We start from the raw sequence: 16,923 nt of genomic DNA on the forward strand, positions 1-16,923 counted from the left end.
GGAGGAGCTGACCCATCCCAGGGCAGGGAAAGGGAATAACCCCGTGCTCAGGGGGAGGAATGCAGGATTCCTCAGCTTTTGGGGTGTCCTCAGCTGCCCTTCCCACCCCAACCCTCCCAGAACTCTGTCCAAGCACAGTCCCTTCAGCTTGAAAAAGCACCAAATCAGCTGAAATGATGGCAGCTGATAAATCCCACAGAATTGGGTTTTTTTCCTAAGAAAAAGCCCTTTATTGTACTGAAATGTTGGTGATTGCTGCAGTTTGGCTCACACGTCCATTTCCCCCCAGGCACATCCAGCCCGGATTGAGTTCTTTGTCTACAAAATGTTGCTTTTCTAAAGTCTGTACCACACATAAAACCCCTAAAATCCAGCCCTTACCCTTCATCACGCTGAAAAAATGATGCGTAATATTCTTGGGAGAAGGGATTGCTGAAATGTTCAGATGCACAGCTGAGCTCTCCCCTCCTTATCTCAGTGCCACAATGAGAGCTGGGAGTTGAGGGCTCTCATCTTTCAGCTCCTGCACATTTTTGAGCTGCTGGCTCCATTTCACTCCGGATCAGGCAATTTGCTTTGCCTTGGAGTGGAGAAGCTGTTGCCCAAAAATCAAAATGTGGAGAAATGAGCCGGAAGGAACTTTGTGAGCAGTGCCCCGGTGCGGGTGGGTGGATACCTGAGCTGGTGTTTGTACATTGAGAGCAAAGGAAAGAAAGGCTGGAGCACAACTCATTGTACAGCCAGCAAGACTGGCTCCAAGAGTATTTCTGGGGACCTGGAGCTGCTCTCAATCATTTCTAAGGCTGCCTCTGCTCCCAGTTGATTGGCTGGCTTCGTGGCTGTCCAGGGATAAAAATCCACAACTCCTGCCCCTGTGGAGCCATTTCCTTAGAGCAGGGAGACAGCAGGAGGAGACTTGAAATCCAGCTGTAAGAGCAGAGAGAATTCCAGCTTTGTCCTCTAGGAAGGTCATTGGAACACTCAAGGCTGCAGCAGGATCAAGCTGCTTTCTCACAGGAGAATGGGGATAAGGAATTGTCTGAGCCCATCGAGTCCAGCCACACCCAGCACTGCCCCGTGTCCCCAAGTGCCACATCCACATGGGCTTTAAATCCTCTGGGGGCAGGGACTCCTGTTCCAGTGTGTGACCTCCCTTGCTGTGAGGAAATATTGCCAATGTCCCACCTGAGCCTCCTGTCCCAATGTGTGACCTCCCTTGCCATGAGGAAATGTCACCAATGTCCCACCTGAGCCTCCTGTACCAATGTGTGACCTCCCTCGCCGTGAGGAAATGTCACCAATGTCCCACCTGAGTCTCCTGTTTCAGTGTCTGACCTCCCTTGCCGTGAGGAAATATTGCCAATGTCCCACCTGAACCTCCTGTACCAATGTGTGACCTCCCTTGCTGTGAGGAAATGTCACCAATGTCCCACCTGAGCCTCCTGTCCCAATGTGTGACCTCCCTTCCCGTGAGGAAATGTCACCAATGTCCCACCTGAGCCTCCCCGGGCCCGTGCCCTTCCCCAGAGCACTGCAGAGATCCCTGTGAGCGCCCTGGCCAGCCCTGCCCCTGCAGTCTCCTCACTTGTTGGACGCCGTGTCACATCCCTGGGGAGCAGAGCTTGGGTGCAAACACATCCAGAGTCCCGTTTGTGAATGGCCGGAGAGAAGGAGGCTGGGAGCTGCTCCAGAGTGAAACAGTCGGGGTCAGCACTTTCTGCAGGCTTTACCTGGGAGCCTCCCCTGGCATCATCAATCACTGATTGATGCTCTTGCCTCAAGGCCAAACCCTGCTGAGGAGGGCTGAGGCTCAGCCCAAATCCCTCCCCACACCCCAATCCCATGTCCAGGATGGGACCCCACAGAAATGAATCCCAAAGTGGAGCAGCCCCTGCCCAGCCCTGCTGCTGCACAGACACAAAACTGGCTGGGAACCCTCTGCTCTTTTACAGACTGTGTGGCTGAAAATAATTAACATTGCTGTTATACAGCCTGATCCCAGAATGAAGGCTTGGGACCTTAAGGGTCATCTTGTCCCAGTCCTCCCATTCCCCATGGAACCCAAACACAAAATCCCAACGCAGTTACTGCAGCCTGGGATGGTGGAGAGTCCTCATGGCAAAGCAGATTCTTGCCTCTTGTTGCTCACTCAGCCCTGACCTGACAAACCCCACCCTGGCATCACAGGGACAAGCAGCAGAAAGCCCTGGAGAAAACTCAATCAGCTTTTGGTCAGGCGTGGCAGCAGCCCTGAGGTGTGCCACTGGTGTGGTGCCAGGTGTTCACTGAAGGCACAGATCTGGCAGTGTGGCTGTACAGGAGCTGATGCTATCAGAATTATGAAACACTTGGAGAGGGAAGAAAATCTTCCTGTTATGAACAATTCCTTGAACATGCCACAGGTTGAATTAAGTAAATTTATCTCATCAGGCTTATGAATGATGTAAATGTGTCTCATCCGGCTTGTAACTATCAGCAAGAAGAGTTCCAGGCCAAGTTGGATGGGGCATGGAGCACCATGGGACAGGGAGATGTCCCTGCCTCCCTCTCTTAAAGAGAGATGCCAGGGCATGGTTGTGTCTGCCAGTGGTAATTTGAAGTTGAAATATAATCACACACAATATATATGATAAATAACTCCAGACAAGGTCTCCAATGACAAAGGTAAATAATAAATTTGTGTGGAAGTCAGGATTTACACTGAGGCTGTGAAATGGAAGCAGAGAGATACTGTAAATATTGTCCTTTCCAGGTGATGACTTTAATTTCTCAGACAAGCACCTCTGAAGCTTTCCCAAGGATCTCCTGGACCTGGAACCCACACGTTTGCCATCTCTAAAGCTCCAGGACAATATCCATGCTGCCAGCCAGCACTCAGGTCTGAAGGGAGGCATGTGTTTGGCAAGGAGAGGATCAGCAAAAGATGAATTCTGGAAACTTGTGTCCCAGGGCCGGGCTGTTGCATGGCAGAGGCCAGAGCAGAAGGCAGCAGGGAGAGCAAAGCCCTGCCAGGAGCAGAGGCAGCTCCTGGCCTGGGGACACCCCGAGCCCTTCAGCCCCTGCCAGGGAGGGACCCCTGGTCCCAGCCTGAGCCCAGCCCAGCCCTCCCAGCCAGAGTCTGGCTGAGCAGGAACGGGCTGTGGGTGCCCCTGGCCCTGAGCTGGGCACAGCCAGCCCCAGCCCCCGGAGCAGGAGCAGGAATTTGTGTCCCCTCCACATGGCAGATCCTGCAGGAGCCCTGCCCTGCTGCCACGAGGGGCAAAGGAAGCTGCAGCAAAGCTCCTCGGGCAGCAGCGAGCCTGGCACTGCCCTCCTCAAGGTGGTATTTGTCTTGATTAGATCCATCAGCTTATCCAGGTGCTGCGGGGAGGAGCCCAGCCTGACACACGTGAAACTCAACTGCAACACAGAATTTCACATGGGATTTCCCTGCTCCATCTCCGACTCCTCGGCCGGCTGCCTCATCACCAGTCAGGCGCCCCAGCCCAGGGTCACCGCATTGATACCGGCTTTGGGGATGGGACGCCCACTCCAGCCTCCCACACGGCGCACGTCAGCCCATCCCCGGGCTCAAGGGGTCCGTCGGGTTCAGCCAGGGATCGCGTCGGGGTCACCATGTACAACTGGACGGTTGTCTCTACTTACACACAATACGTCCATGATATCAAACATGAGCCGCCGCCGTCATCAAAATTAAAGAATGACCCATGCATTTACTGCTGACTGCAGGGACGATGTAAAATTTTGGTCCCCAGGGGCCATAATTGCAGCATCCTTTCTGACTCCAGGGGTGGCAGCCGCAGGTGCCCATGCCACCCTAAATAAGTTTGGATGCTGGCTTGCAAAGTAAACCAATGCCACCTCTTTGGCACTTGCTAGCCTTTTGCTTGATGTTAATTCTATTCGCCATGCAACGCTTCAAAACAGAGCTGCAATCGACTTTCTTTTACTTGAACAAGGCCATGGCTGTGAAGAATTTGAGGGCATGTGTTGCATTAATCTTTCTGACCATTCACAATCCATCCACGCCCAGCACTCTGAATTGTGGAGGTTAACTGGAAACTTACAGGTAGAATCAGGTTTCGGTATTGATGGATGGCTCTCATTGTTAGGCCTGGGATCATGGTTACATTCTATTGTCACGGTTAGCATTATAGTGGGCATTATAGCTTTGTTGGTAGTATTAATTTTGCCTTGTTTCTGCGTGTGCTTACAAAATATGGTGCAAAAGACGATTTCTACAGCATTTAATCAGACCATGCTTGTTCAACAGAAAAACAGGGGAAGTGTGGAGAGCTTTGTGGACAGCTGGCTAGCTGAGAAAGGTCGCGTAGACATAATGCCACTGGTTAAGCAAGGAGACAAGTATAGGAGTCAGTAGTCAGTGTCCATTTAAGGCAAGGACATCGTGCCCTTGGTGCAACAAGGATAAGAGAGAGGATCTTTTGCTGAAAACATGAAGTATAATCTCAAGAAATAACCGCATGAATGCAGAAGTAGGCGTAGTTGACTGATAAGTAACTAACCAATAATAAGCCCGCTATTGCAATATGTATGAGCTTCATTAACACCAATATAAATATGTATGCCATTCAATAAAGTGCCAGACTTGCTGATCACTCATATTGTGTGCCACATTTTCTCCCGCCGATCCAACGGGATTTCTCCTTCTGTCCCCACAGAACTGCAAACACATCAAACATCACCTTGATAAATCCTGCATTTCATGTTCAGTTCAAGGCAGGTAAATTAATCTCTGTCACAGGGCAAGGATTATTCTCCAGGTGAATTATCATTATTCACACTTGAGTTTCATCGGTTACGATATAAATATTGAAAGCAAGTTTTGTGGGAGTGGAAGCTGTGCCTGTGCAAAGCAAGGAGGTGCCTGCATGGAGCTGCTGCACTGCTCTGGAGAGGCTGAAGCCCGGTGCCAGCAGCCCCTGTCCCTGCAGTGACCACTCTGGCTGCAGGTGCCCACTCTGGGCTGGCACTGCCCGCTCGCAGCTCCCCAGCATTGCCACCACCTTGTGTTCCCCTCCTCACAGACCATGCCCTGATCCCAGCTCCAGTCCTTGGCACAATCAGCCATCACACCTGATCATCTGTTCCATCCCTCAGACACCTTCCTGCGCCAGAGAGGGTTTCTTAATTCCTTTAACTACCAGGTAATATTCCTTAACTACCGGGCAACAAATTACTCCCTTCATTCATTCATTACCTGACTCCCTTATTTCCTTTAACTACCTGGCGATAAATCTGTCTTCCATAATTCCTTTTGCTATCAGGGAAAGATTCTGCTTTCCTTAATTCCTGTCATTACCTGCTAATGAATCTGACTCCTCCCTACCACACTTCCCTCCCACAGACACTACAGGTGAGATGCTCTCAAGGCCTTGCTTTCTCTCTCTTTTCTCAGTTTCTCTCAAATTTCCAACAACTTAATTCCAAAATTACTTCAATTCCTAATGACCTAAATTCCAAAGTACCAAGTCTTGGATTTGTGGCAGATACATGGAGGATGGGCAGCAATGAGCTTTCCTTTGTCCTTCCTGCAGCTCCTGCCACAGCAGGAGCAGGGCTGGAGCACATCCCCAGCCCGTTCTGTCACACCTCACCCTGCTCACACCCGCCTGGCCCGGGCTCAGGGGGGCTCTGCTGCTCACGTTTCTCTGGGAGATATTTTCTTGAGTAAGATGAAGTGCTTGAAGGCAGCTGAATTTGTCTGAGCAGAGAGCTGAAATTTGTACATTGACAATAATCATTAAAGGTGTATTTTATGGGAATTGCAGAGAACGGGACCTGGATTCAAAGGACATTTTCCGAGTCCATATGAGGAAAATCTTTGGTCCCATTTGAGTGAGTTTTTCGGTCACTGCATATTTCCCAGTCCAGAATTTGTTTCTCTGATGTCAAACATAATATCAAAGTCATAATGGCCAAGAATGTACTTTGTGTTGTCGTCTTCCATGACAAATTATGGGGACGTTTGGGAAGCACCAGAGTGTTGAGTAGTTCTAGACTTGTTTTTATCAGAGAGGCTGCAATGAAGGACAACATTAACTTGTGTCCAATAAAAAGTAGCTGTGACACAACCTGGTCCCATTCAGCCAACATCCTGCACATGTGTGAAGTGGAAGGGCCATCATTAATTAGTGCCCTGACGCATGATTAGCACCAGAATTTAACTTCTGCAGGGGTCTGAGGTTTGAAAAGATGCAGGGTGGGAACAATAAAATGTTCCTTTGCACAGCACAGTATGGACTGCCCAGGTCTGGAGCTCGTTCCTGCGTCCTGCACAGCCCAGGCCAGTGTGAAGGGACCAGCCAGAGCTGCCAGGGTGGCTCAGACAGCAGCAGTGACAAACTCAGAAGGAACAGAGTCACAGAGCTGAGCTCTGGCTGCAGGTGCCCACTCTGGGCTGGCACTGCCCGCTCGCAGCTCCCCAGCATTGCCACCACCTTGTGTTCCCCTCCTCACAGACCATGCCCTGATCCCAGCTCCAGTCCTTGCCACGATCAGCCCTCACACCTGATCATCTGTTCCATCCCTCAGACACCTTCCTGTGCCAGAGAGGGTTTCTTAATTCCTTTAACTACCAGGTAATATTCCTTAACTACCGGGCAACAAATTACTCCCTTCATTCATTCATTACCTGACTCCCTTATTTCCTTTAACTACCTGGCGATAAATCTGTCTTCCATAATTCCTTTTGCTATCAGGGAAAGATTCTGCTTTCCTTAATTCCTGTCATTACCTGCTAATGAATCTGACTCCTCCCTACCACACTTCCCTCCCACAGACACTACAGGTGAGATGCTCTCAAGGCCTTGCTTTCTCTCTCTTTTCTCAGTTTCTCTCAAATTTCCAACAACTTAATTCCAAAATTACTCCAATTCCTAATGACCTAAATTCCAAAGTGCCGCGTCCTGGATTTGTGGCAGGTATGTGGAGGATGGGCAGCAATGGGCAGCACTTTGCTCTGCAGTGCCCTGTACCACTGAAATATTGACAAATACCCACTCTGGGTATTCTCAGCAGGAACTGCTGCTCCAGGATTGCATTCAGTGGGCAATGATGTCTTAAATACCAAGAATGGCGGATAGCAAATTGCGGTGTTTGCTGCTCGCTGGCACTGGAAGGCCATTCCCCTCTGTCCTTCCCTGCCAGGCCCTGGATGTCTCTCCAGTTCCATGTTCCCCCATCAAAGGCGTATTTTTATCCCTGTCGGTGCTTGTCCCCACACAGATCTCTGGATATCTCATTCCCAACCAGCAGAAAACATATTTAACTGTGTTGCAATGTCACAAATTTCAGTGTAGTGAGCAAACCAGACAACACAAACCACAGAAAGGCAATTTCCCGTACTACGCACTCAGCGATCAATTTCTCCATCCCACGCTGTACAAGCAAACAGCCAATGGGAGGGCGCGAGGGCCCCTCCCCGCCGGCGCCGCAGCCAATGAGGAGGCGCGAAAGCCGCGCCCCGCCGAGCCCGCGAGCTCTGTAAATGCAGCCGCGCTGAGGGCCGCTCCCTCAGAGCTGCGACCATGGCAGCTGGCAGCGCGCCGGGCTTCCTGAAGCCTTTCCCTCACTTCGCTACGCATGCCATCCATACCGGGCAAAAGCCCGAGCAGTGGAGCTCTTGGGCTGTCGTGCCGCCTATCACGCTCTCCACCATATTCAAGCAGCGAGTGCCCGGGGATGAGGAGGTGAGTGCGGGCAGCGCGGGGCCGCCGAGCCCCGCTGCGGCCCCGGCGTGTCCCGGCCGGGGGAAGGGGAGGCGGCAGGGCCTGGGCAGGGCAGGGAGCTCCCGGCGCGGATGTTTCCCCCCGTGGCAGCTCCTGGGCAGACGCGAGCATCTCGCTGGGCCGGGAGCGGGGCTCCTCACGGGGCCCTTGCAGAGCCGCCCGGCCGCGATGCCGTGCCTGTGCTCCGGGACGGCCCTGCTGAGCGGCGGTGGCACCGGAGGAGCCGCTGTGCTCCCTTGCAGCCGGAGCCAGCCCGGGGCTCGCTGTTCCCGCTGCGGGCGGCGATCCGGAGAGGTTTATCCCAAGCTTTCCCTGTGCTCTCTCTGATGTTTGTTTCCTCTTCCCACGCCAGGAGTACAAATACACCCGGTTCGGGAATCCGAATAGGCATGTCCTGGAGAAGGTTGTGTCCGCCCTCGATGGAGCCAAATACAGTGAGCACCTCATGGGTTGGACGGGGCTTGGAGCAGCCTGGGACAGGGGGCGGTGTCCTGTCCCCATGGCAGGGGTGGCACTGGGTGGGCTTTGGGGTCCCTCCATCCCAAACCATTCCATGATTCCCTCACCACGGCTCTGGCTCTTGGCTGTGGGCAGTAGCAGCTCCAAGGTGGGGAAGAGCCCAGCACTTCTGGTCCAGCAAAGTCGAGCTCAGCAAAGTCCATCCCTGGGTTTTCCTGCTGCTCCCTCAGTGTGGCTGATGCCTGGGCTGAGCTGGATCCATCCTTGTGCAGCAGCACTGGAGGCACTGGGAGCAGGCAGCCCCTGGCCCCAGTCCATTCCCAGTGTGTCCCAGTCCATTCCCAGTGTGTCCCAGTCCATTCCCAGTGTGTCCCAGTCCATTCCCAGTGTGTCCCAGTCCATTCCCAGTCTGTCCCAGTCCATTCCCAGTGTGTCCCAGCCTGTCCCAGTGTATCCCAGTGTCCGTCCTGGTTCCATGGTGTCCACATCCATCCCCTGCTGTCACTGGCTCCACGTTCCCAGTGAGGCAGTGACAGAACAAGTTCTTTTCAGAGGCCAAGGCAAGTCTGACTTGTTGTGTCACATCAAACACTGATGATCCTTTCTCCTCCAGGCTTGGCTTATTCCTCTGGCATGGCAGCAATTCTGAACATCTGTCACCTGCTGAAGACAGGGGAAACAATTATCTGCATGGATGAGGTGTATGAAGGTGGGTACAGCACCCAGTGGCTTCAGCCTTCTTTGTGCAGGGGCTCACACCTGTCTGTGGCTCTCAGGAACTCTGAATTTCCCCTGTAGGACCCCACTGTTTTTGAAGCCTGTTGTTATCAATCCCTCTCCCTCACAGCTCCCCAGTGGCAGAGTGCACCCAGCTCTGCCAGAGTCCCTCTCTGAGCAGGGTGAGCTCACTCCAGTTCCTGGGAGCTTTCCCCTCTCCTTGGAGCCTCAGCCTGGTTTCTGCAGGGCTGAATTTCATTGCTCTCCTGTGCCTTGGTTTGTTCCAAAGAAAGGGCTTCTCACAAAAGAACCTCCCAAACATCACTCAGATGTTCCCTTCAGCTCCCAGAATCCACCTGCATGTCCCATCCCTTCCTGCTCAGATGGAAAACTGAGTCCCTGGGGATCACCTTGGCAAAAGGACCCAACCAATGAATTTTTAATGCAGGAGTGTTTCTGGTAGTGAGTGCTGCACATCCATTGATCACCTGCTGGATTCTTTTAATCTTCCCTGGGAAAGGCTTCAAAGACAGGAAGGAATCATTTTTATTGGAATGATGGGAAACTGTAGCTGGAGTCTTCCCCTTGATTGTTCTTCTGTGTTTAATTTCCTGATCATAAACCCCACATTGATTTCAAGTACTTCCCAAATCATTCTGATCCCATATTTAAATTATTACTGTTTCATGATCACTCAATCTGCAACAATCTTTAAGTGTGTAAATAAAGAAAATATAAACATGCCATGGGTGGTGTGCAGCATCAAGCTGTACCCTCCTGACTGTCCCTGCATGATGCAGGAGGCTGCAGAGCAGGGAATGAAAGTTAAGGAAGTTTTTCATTTTGTGTTTTTTTTTTTTTTTTTAGGCACAAGAGAATTATTCGACAAGGTGAAAGAGGAGTTCAATTTGGAAGTGGTTTATGTTGACTGCACAGACCCAAAAGAGCTGGAAAAAAACATTAAAAAATATCCCTCGACCAAGGTAGGGGAGAGGGAAGTGGACTTTAAAGGGACGTTAAATTGCTCTATCCTTGCTCCTGTTGGGGTTGGGGCTGTGCTGAGCTGAGGGGGCAGCTTGGGGCGCAGCTGCATCCACCCTGTGCCCCTCATGGGCAGCATCCTGAGAAGGGCAGAGCCCTGCAGAGAGGAGGGAACAGGACAGAGGTGAGGAGGAGCAGAGGGAGCGCCGAGCGCGGAGCCGGGGGGCTCCGTGGCACTGCTGGGTGATCCCTGCCCCAGGGGAAGGGAACTGTGCTGGGCAGGGCTCTGGGAAAGGCTCTGTCCTGCTGCTGAGCCCCTCTCCAGCTGGGATGCCCTGGGATGGCACAAGGCCAGCTGCAGGGAAAGCTCCCTGGGCTCGGAGGAGCCGCTGGAGCCTCCCCTGGCTCTGGCAGGGCCACTGCCCGTCCCCAGGGCCCAAAGCCACGGGGAGCTGCCAGCACTGGGCACCCAGAGCCCCTGGGACTCAGCCCAGCGCTGGGAGCTCTCTGACCTGGAGTTGTGTTGGGTTTGTGCAGCTGGTTTGGCTCGAGAGCCCCACAAATCCTGTGCTGACTGTGATCGACATCCAAGCCTGCGCAGACATCGCGCACAGGCACCCTGGGGTGCTGGTGGCCGTGGACAACAGCTTCATGTCTCCATATTTCCAGGTGTGTGGGACAAGGACAGGACTGTCACCTGCCCCAGTGGGGCTGGAGATCCCTTTTGGGAAGGGAAGCACCACCAAGAAACTGCAGTTTTGGTCTCTGCATTGCAAAACCACCTGCTCTGGTTCAGCTCCAGCCCAGGTGCTGCTGCTGGTGCACCAGTGAGGGGGGCAGGGGGTGTCTGTACTCCAGGAATGATGGAATTCTGTTCTTCCTGATGGAAATCAAACAGTTACCAAGGGTTCCCTCACTTTGGCCTTTTTGCATCAATTCTTCTGCACATGCTGTTCTGAGCCACAAAGGTAAAAAACAGATGATAGTGGAAGACAAACCTAGGAACCATTGTTCAGTCTTGCTTGGAGACATCCACTTTACCTTTTTCTTCTCTATTTTGCTGAATATATGATTCAGAGGTTTGTAACTTTCTTCATAACAACTGCCAAAACTTTCCTGTATTGATAACTGGAAGACATGAAGTGAAGACATTTAAGTTTTACAAATGCTTCAGAATAATGAACTTCCAAGCATTGTTGCTCTCAATATGGGATAGAATTTGCCTGCTTTGTTCCATTTTAACAGTGATGCCCCTCTTTAGAATGTGCTGATACCATGTGCAAAGTGCCTTAATTAGTGACTGATTAAAAATCTGGCGCTGCTCAGCCCCTCTTGCCCATCCAGCTCCTGGTTTGTCTCCCCTCAGGAGGCTCCTGGGCAGAGCACTGGGAGCTGAGGGGAGAGAGCTGCCAAAGGAAGCTCCTTTGCTCATGCTCTCAGCTCCTCCAGGGCAGGATCTGCAACAGCTGGAAAGCAAAGCAATTCTTTTGCTCTGCAGCTGGATCCCTCATTTCCCGTGGAAATGCCCTTTGTGGGCTCCATGCCATGGTGTGTCCCTGCCCCAGCTGAGCTGCAGAACTGTTTTCCCAGCTCTGCACTGTGTGTTGGATGTGCTCAATCTCTTCTCTCCCTGGAGCCTGTGGGAGTGGGAGCAGTGCTCTTAAATCACATTTTCTTGTGCTTCCCTTGAATTCAGAGTGCCTCCCTGTACTGCTGCCTTTAGCACATGTTCTATTGTCATGCTCAGGTTTTTGTGTTTGTTTCTCCCCTTGTTTATCCTGTGTGAGTTCAGAGCCTTTGGAATGGCTGGGGATGAACCCAAACTGGAATGATGATGTTATTTTCCTTTCCTTTCAGCGTCCTTTGGCCCTGGGGGCTGATATTTGTATGTCTTCTGCAACCAAATACATGAATGGTGAGTGTGAGAGTTCAGCACATGCTTAGGGCAGGGATGGAGGGAGACTGGGAGGGAATTCCTGGCTGGGAGGGTGGGGAGGCCCCTGGATCCCTGGCAGTGCCCAAGGCCAGGTTGGACCCTGGGGCTGGAGCAGCCTGGGGTGGTGGGAGGTGTCCCAGGGGTTTTATTTACACCTGGGTGATCCCATTCTTGTCCCCTGTCATTTGCAGGGCACAGTGATGTTCTCTTGGGCCTGGTCTCTGTAAATGAGAAATGTCTCTATGAGAGGCTGAATTACCTGCAGAGGAGTAAGTCCAAACAGGGAATTCCTGACAGGAATCCTGTTCACATCCACAGCTGCTGCTGGGGAGGGTGGGCATGCACACAAGTGGGAAATCAGCCTGGAATGTCAATTAACAGAGCTGGGAAAGCTCAATAAAACAGTCCCATAAAATGAGAGACATTGATCTCCCCTTCCTGAGCACTCCAGGAGAGCACTGGGGCCCATCCTGAAACCACTGAGGTGCCCCCTGCAGCCTGGGGGGTTTGAAACTCCCTCACCCATCAGGGTGTGCCCAGTGCAGAATTTTCCTGCCTCGGATGATTCCAGCAATTTTCCGGCCTCCTCTTTGTCAGGAATGAATTCCTGTCCAGGGTTGTGCCCTCTGCACTGAGGGTGCACTGTGCCCAATAAATAATGTAATCCTTGAGGCCTGAGCCTGTTAATTGGGCTCATTAATTGGCTGTCCCATGTGGGAGATGAGGAACAGAGATTGCCTTGGGTGTCTTCCCACTTGTGCCAAGGTCAGCAGTGCTGGAGGTGAGGATGTGCTTGGCTGTGCTGAATGCAGAACACCAATGTTGCTGTGGGATTCTCTGGAATTCTGTGTGATTCTGTGGGATTCTGTTCCCATTCCCACAGCCCTGGGAGCTGTCCCCTCTCCCTTTGACTGCTTCCTCTGCAACCGGGGCCTCAAGACTCTGCACATCAGGATGAAGCTGCACTTCCACAACGGCCTGGCCGTGGCCAAGTTCCTGGAATCCCATCCCAGTGTGGAGAAAGTCATTTACCCAGGTGGGTGAGCAGGGACTGGGGAGCTGTGGTGCCCAGTGATGGGCTGGGTGAGGCTGAGCTGCCCCAGCTCTGCACAGGCATTCACTGGGAATTCTCCCAACTCTCTCCATTCCAGGGCTGTCTTCCCACCCTCAGTATGAGGTGATGAAGAGGCAGTGCACAGGCGTTTCTGGGATGGTCAGCTTCTACATTAATGGGAATAAAGGAAATGCCATTGCCTTTCTTGAGAAATTGGAGGTAAAATAAAGTCAACAAAATCACCCTCAGAGGGAGCTGAAATTGCCCTGCTAAAGGGAGGGTGGAGGGGCTTTTCTTGCCAAGTCTTTGTGTGTGCCCCACGATAAATCAGGGATAATTTGTTGTTGGGCATTAATGGGAGGGAAGAAATGGACACCTGAGTTCCTTGGAAATGTTTGTTTGCTCCCAGGGTGAGGCGTGTCCAGCTCAGCTGCTGCTGGCAGAGGGCTTTCTGCAGGGCTGGGCAGCTGGGGCTGGTGCAGCTCTGCTGGAATATTGCAAAGTGCCCTCAGGGGGAAAGGCACTGAGGGAGCCCCTGGCTCTGGGAATGCTGTGCTGGCTCCAGCCAGGGACCCACCCTAGCAAGGACACTCCCTGGGATCCAGGGGCAGGATGCATCTGTTTACAATCTTAGTGCCCTTTATTCCCTAATTACAGCTAATACAATTTATAATATAGAAGTTATTTTAGAAAAACTTGAGGGGAAGAAAGGTCCCTAAACTTTCTATTTGCCTCAATGTCTTTGAAGAGGTCCCAGCCCCGAGGCTGCCGGAGCTCCAGGAGGGTTTGGGCAGCTCTGCCAGGGATGCTCAGGGTGGGATTGTTGGGGTGTCTGTGCAGGGCCAGGGGCTGGATCAGTGATCCCTGTGGGCACCTCCAACTCAGGAGATTCCCTGATTCTGTGAGCTCTCTGTCCATGAATCCATAACCTCCTTCCCTTTCTCCCACAGGTGTTCACCCTGGGCTTTAGTCTGGGCGGCTTCGAGAGCCTGGCAGAGCATCCGTGAGTTCATCCTCCCATCCTCAGAGCCCCAAAAAGCTGCAGAGCACCATGAAATTCCCACAATTTCCCAGCCCCCAGAGCTGTTTTGCTGGTTTGCCTTTAGCTAAACTCAGGGACTGGTGTGCAGCACAGAGCCAGGGGAGATTGCAGAGAGAGGGAATCCTGTGGGAGGGCAGAGATTGAGGAATTTCACCTGGAGGGCTGAGGCACAGTCGGTGTCCATGAAGGCAGTCCCAGAAGCTGCAGAGTGCTGGGATGGAGCAATGAATGCCCTGCTCCCTGCTCACACAAGGGGCACGGTCACTGTGTGCCCCAGCTGCCTCTGGGCCCTGGCAGGGCCTCCTGGGCCTTTTAAACTGCTCAAAGCAGCATCTTCATGGAATTGCATCATTGCACTCCAAGCCAGCTTGCTTTTGGAAAAGGTCCATGGAAATTATTGGCTAAATTTAAATGTTAAATCATTTCACTTACTGATTTCACAGCAAACCTTGAACCCCTCCAGCAGCTGAAAGGAACTGGTGCCAGTGACAGCACCAGGGAAATCCCTTCTTGCCTGTGTCCTGTGTAGCTGGAGAGAATAAACCCTCCAGAGTCCTTTGGGGCACTTTGAGAAGGGATCTGAGAAACCAGGAATGAAACCAGGAGACTTTGTACTGGAGGCTGCACATTCCCCATGTGCTGACTTGTCAGCATTCCCAGCATTTCCAGGAGCTGCTGCCCGGGGCTCTCTGCATCTGTGGGGTCACACAGGTGGCACAGAGGAGGTGTCAGATCCTGCTGCATTTCAGGGGTGCTGGCAGGGAACCAGCCAGGCTGCTTTTACCAATACAAGTCCCAAATTCTTGGGATAAAGATATTTTTGCCCTTTCAGGTACACGATGACCCACAACAATATGCCTGATAATGTAAAGGAACATCTGGGAATCAGTGACACCTTGATCCGCCTCTCGGTGGGGCTGGAGGATGAGGAGGATCTGCTGGCAGACCTGGACCAGGCCCTGAAGGCTGCGGTGAGTGGGGAGTTCCTCTATAAAATCATCCCCAGCCAGCCTTTCCCAGGGGCTGAGCCCTCAGCTCCTCCCTGGTGGACCCTGGGCTGGGGAGGGAAAGTTTCCCTGTTTGCAGCCCTGCTCAGGCACAGTTCCCCATGGATTCAGGAGAATCAAAGGCTGAAATGTGATTTGAATTTAATAAAAGGAAATAAAAATGTGTGGTTGATAGAGGGACAGAGCACACTGACCCCTCCCTTTCCTTCCTGCAGTTTGCATAAACCTTGAGGGTCAAAAAGGACCTTGGAACTGGACATGGCTGTGGACGAGGACACGGAAAACCAAACCACTCTTGCTTTGCCTTTGCTTTGCCAGCAGAGCTCAGTGTTCCTCCTGCTCCTGCAGGGTTGGGGGCACAGGGGCTGCTTCCTCTTGCTGCTCTCGGGTCATTCTCTGCTCACCCATCAGCTCAGCTCAAAACCTGATTGACCTCAGATTTATTTTAATTAGGTTGGAGATTTGCGTAAAAGCTTTTCTTTTTCTTGCTGCCTTTCCTTCTCTTGATGCAACATTGAAGCTGAAGTGAAATCCAACACTTGGCAAATAATAAGTTTCTAAAGAGGAATCTTTGTCATTTGAAAAAAATCATGTGCTGTGGGAATGATTGGAATTCTTTTAATTAAAACCTGCTTTTCTTTTCCTTGCTTATATTCCCCTGTGCACGTGTTTCTTGTGTTCAAAATCAGAGGATGGAGTGACCCTGGAGCTGTTGGGATTTTCCTGTGTGAGGGCAAGAGGGGAATGGAGCTGAGGGGAGAGAAGGGGATGGAGCTGAGGAGGGGCTGGAGCTGAGGGGAGAGAGGGAATGGAGCTGAGGAGGGGCTGGAGCTGAGGCAGGACCATTCTGTACTGGCCACAGCCACAATAACCTTCATTGCACAGAGGGATTAAACCCTGACAAAACCCAAGTGAAGGTGTTCCCACCCAGCCCTCCTCATCCCACAGCACCCCAGACTGGGCTGGGTTGGAATGGACCTCAGAGCCCAGCCAGTGCCACCCCTGCCATGGCAGGGACACCTCCCACTGTCCCCAGCCCCAGTGTCCAGCCGGCCTTGGGCACTGCCAGGGATCCAGGGGCAGCCACAGCAAATCTGGGGATTCTGTTCCAGGGCTGCCCACCCTGCCAGGAACAATTCCTGCCCAGGGTCCCACCCATCCCTGCCCAGTGCCCATGAAGGCAGTGCCCCTTTTCCCTTGTCCCCACGGATGTGGGTTCCTGGTTACACCAGGTCAGCTCCTGGAGCCCTCCATGGGCAGTCCCTCAGATCCAGGTGCTTTTCCAGGCAGCCCAGCCCCGTCTGTGCCCTGGAGCTGCTGCCTGGTCTGTGGGGAGCAGCAGGGGCTGCTTTGTGTCCCAGGAACGTCTCCCAGGGAATGAAAAGCTGCTGTGCTTCCTCAGCCTCCTGCTGCCCTGGATTTCATTGACCCATGGGATATCAGCCTGAGGCTGGCTCTGAGCCTGGGCCTGCCAGGACCTGGTCTCCTTTTAGGGAGCCTGTGGGAGAGTGCAGTGACTTCCTCATGCCCTGATTATCCAGAGTTTATCCCAGGGTCCAGCCCTGCCAGAGCTCGGGGACTGCTTGGACAGTGCTCAGGCACAGGGTGGCAGCATTGGGGGTGTGTGTGCAGGGCCAGGCCCTGGGCTGGCTGATCCCTGTGGGATCCAGCTTGGGCTGTTCCATGATTCCATCCCTCTGAGCAGGAGAGAATCCTCGGGGATGTTTCAGTATCTCCTGCTTCATGGCAGCTCTGGAGCCACCCTGTGCCCCTGCTGTGGGCTGATCCCAGGTCTGGGTTGTGTTTCCCTTATTCCATATTTCTGAAAGCCAGAGGGTGTGTTTTTCCTTGGATTTGCTGTTGCAGATTGGATTCAGATTCACTGCACTTCCAGGGCAATTTGGTTTCCATGCTGAGGCCCCAATCCCTCGTGTTGGCTGAAAATACCTTTATCCTTGGGGCTCAAAGGACCAGCA

General features: G+C 52.6%; 1 protein-coding gene across 1 annotated transcript; it reads left to right on the forward strand.

Annotated features, from left to right (window-relative positions):
• Positions 1-7,550: 7,550 nt before the first annotated feature.
• LOC134422736 (cystathionine gamma-lyase-like) lies at positions 7,551-15,600 on the forward strand. Its single transcript, XM_063165128.1, has 12 exons — positions 7,551-7,712; positions 8,104-8,185; positions 8,824-8,919; positions 9,795-9,910; positions 10,446-10,577; positions 11,766-11,823; positions 12,036-12,113; positions 12,728-12,880; positions 12,996-13,117; positions 13,849-13,901; positions 14,773-14,911; positions 15,163-15,600. Exons 1-12 carry the CDS (start codon positions 7,551-7,553, stop codon positions 15,169-15,171), a joined length of 1,200 nt encoding a protein of 399 aa, XP_063021198.1. The 3' UTR covers positions 15,172-15,600.
• Positions 15,601-16,923: the final 1,323 nt, after the last annotated feature.

The sequence above is a fragment of the Melospiza melodia genome, chromosome 11 (assembly GCF_035770615.1).
Source record: "Melospiza melodia melodia isolate bMelMel2 chromosome 11, bMelMel2.pri, whole genome shotgun sequence".
NCBI lineage: Eukaryota > Metazoa > Chordata > Aves > Passeriformes > Passerellidae > Melospiza > Melospiza melodia.